The sequence below is a fragment of the Myotis davidii genome, unplaced genomic scaffold (genome assembly GCF_000327345.1).
Source record: "Myotis davidii unplaced genomic scaffold, ASM32734v1 scaffold575, whole genome shotgun sequence".
Lineage (NCBI taxonomy): Eukaryota > Metazoa > Chordata > Mammalia > Chiroptera > Vespertilionidae > Myotis > Myotis davidii.
Genome location: NW_006290306.1, coordinates 2,329,456 through 2,330,888, shown reverse-complemented (window position 1 = coordinate 2,330,888; position 1,433 = coordinate 2,329,456). Strand labels below are relative to the sequence as shown.

The following is a 1,433-nucleotide window of genomic DNA, read 5'->3' as shown; positions in this document are numbered from 1 at the left end:
CCGGGCGCCGGTGGTGTCCGCCTCCTCCCGACGGAAGGATTGTGTCTCCGTGTTTCCCACCCCAGCCCCGTTCCTTCCCCCTGGTTGTCCCGGGACTCCCGGTGTGATGCAGCCCGAAGGGTCAGGGAAGGGGCTCCCAGGGCCCCCAGCCCCGGTAGGCGCTGCTGCTGCCGCTCGGGCTGGGCGGCCCTCGACGAACTGGTCCACCCAGGTCCCTCCTCGAAGGGTAAACAAACCCCAGCGTGTGACAGGGCCGACCCAACAGCAGCGTCACCCACTCAGAAGTTGTTTCCTTCCCGTGTCTTTCTGTAAACTTCCCGCCCCGGTGTATCCGAGCTCCTTCCAGTCACCTTGCTCAAAGCAGGAGATTGTGGTCAGGGGATGAATTTAAAAATAAAACCTCGTTTAAATGCTGTTTAACTCTTTGGGAGCATGTTAACACCCTTTATTGAGGCTTCCAGGTACCAGGCAGTTTATAGTCCCTTGAACCACTTAATGCCTGCAATAACCCTACAAAAGACATGTTTCATTAGGTTTAAAATGCGGAACTATACCAAAAGGTATACAGCAAAAAATAAGCTTCCCTGCTTGCTTGTCCACAGTTCCCCTGTTACCCGCGAGACCTCGGTTCTTGTCTTGCTGAGTGAAAGAGTTCAATCAAGAGACAGAGTGTAGAAAAGCAAGAATTTATTGGTCGCAGCAAAAATATACTTAAGGGAGTGAAACAAGGAAGGGCGCCATAGACGAAGCCACAGGAGAGCCGGGCTGGGCTGCCCCAGCTCCCTGGGAAGTCAGAGAACAGGGGGTGGAGGGGAGAGGATGGAAGGTGTGCTCCCTGGAGGGAAAGCAGGTGGGGACCTTCATTTTCAGTTTAAAAGTTTGGGCATTTAGGGGAGGTCTTACAGCTGGATCAATAGAATATTCATCAACTTTGTGCTGATGTACCAAAACGAGATTTATTTTCTTGATTTGTCCTTGGGTGTGGTTGGCAAATGGCACTAATTAGATTTCTTCTGTCTTCCGGAGTAGGGTGGTTTAAACTACCCTCTGGTTGGGGAGAAGTGCAAACTGTTTGCTCTGAAGTATCCTTGGTTTAGGGAAGATAGGATTTACTGGGTGGCTGTCCTGGAATTTTCCTAGCTTCTTACTATTCTACAACGCACCCACTGTTAAGTTGTTTGTGTGTCCTTGCCAGCTCTTTTTAGGCACACTGCTGTGTGTGTGTGTGTATCTCCCGTTTTCGAAAACAATTGGGGAGCAACTCGCGGTCCTGCATGTTCGTTTTATCCCCATTAAAATCTACATTAGTACGAAGGCAGCGCGGCTCCTTCATCTCCAATGCGGCACGGTTCCCTAGAAAATGTCCCCACTTCTCAAATGGGGGGAGGGCACGCTGGGCTCCGCTCCGTGACCCGCCCCACGCCGAGCGCGCT

The 1,433-nt window shown here is 51.8% G+C and overlaps 1 protein-coding gene across 1 annotated transcript in view; it reads left to right on the top strand.

Moving 5' to 3' along the window:
- The first annotated feature begins 819 nt into the window (after nucleotides 1-819).
- The window catches only part of CNPPD1 (cyclin Pas1/PHO80 domain containing 1), a 5,275-nt gene continuing 4,661 nt past the window's right edge, over nucleotides 820-1,433 (top strand). Inside the window, exon 1 of the mRNA XM_015563690.1 lies at nucleotides 820-826. Coding sequence (XP_015419176.1) covers nucleotides 820-826 — 7 coding nt within the window. The remainder of the gene's footprint in view (nucleotides 827-1,433) is intronic.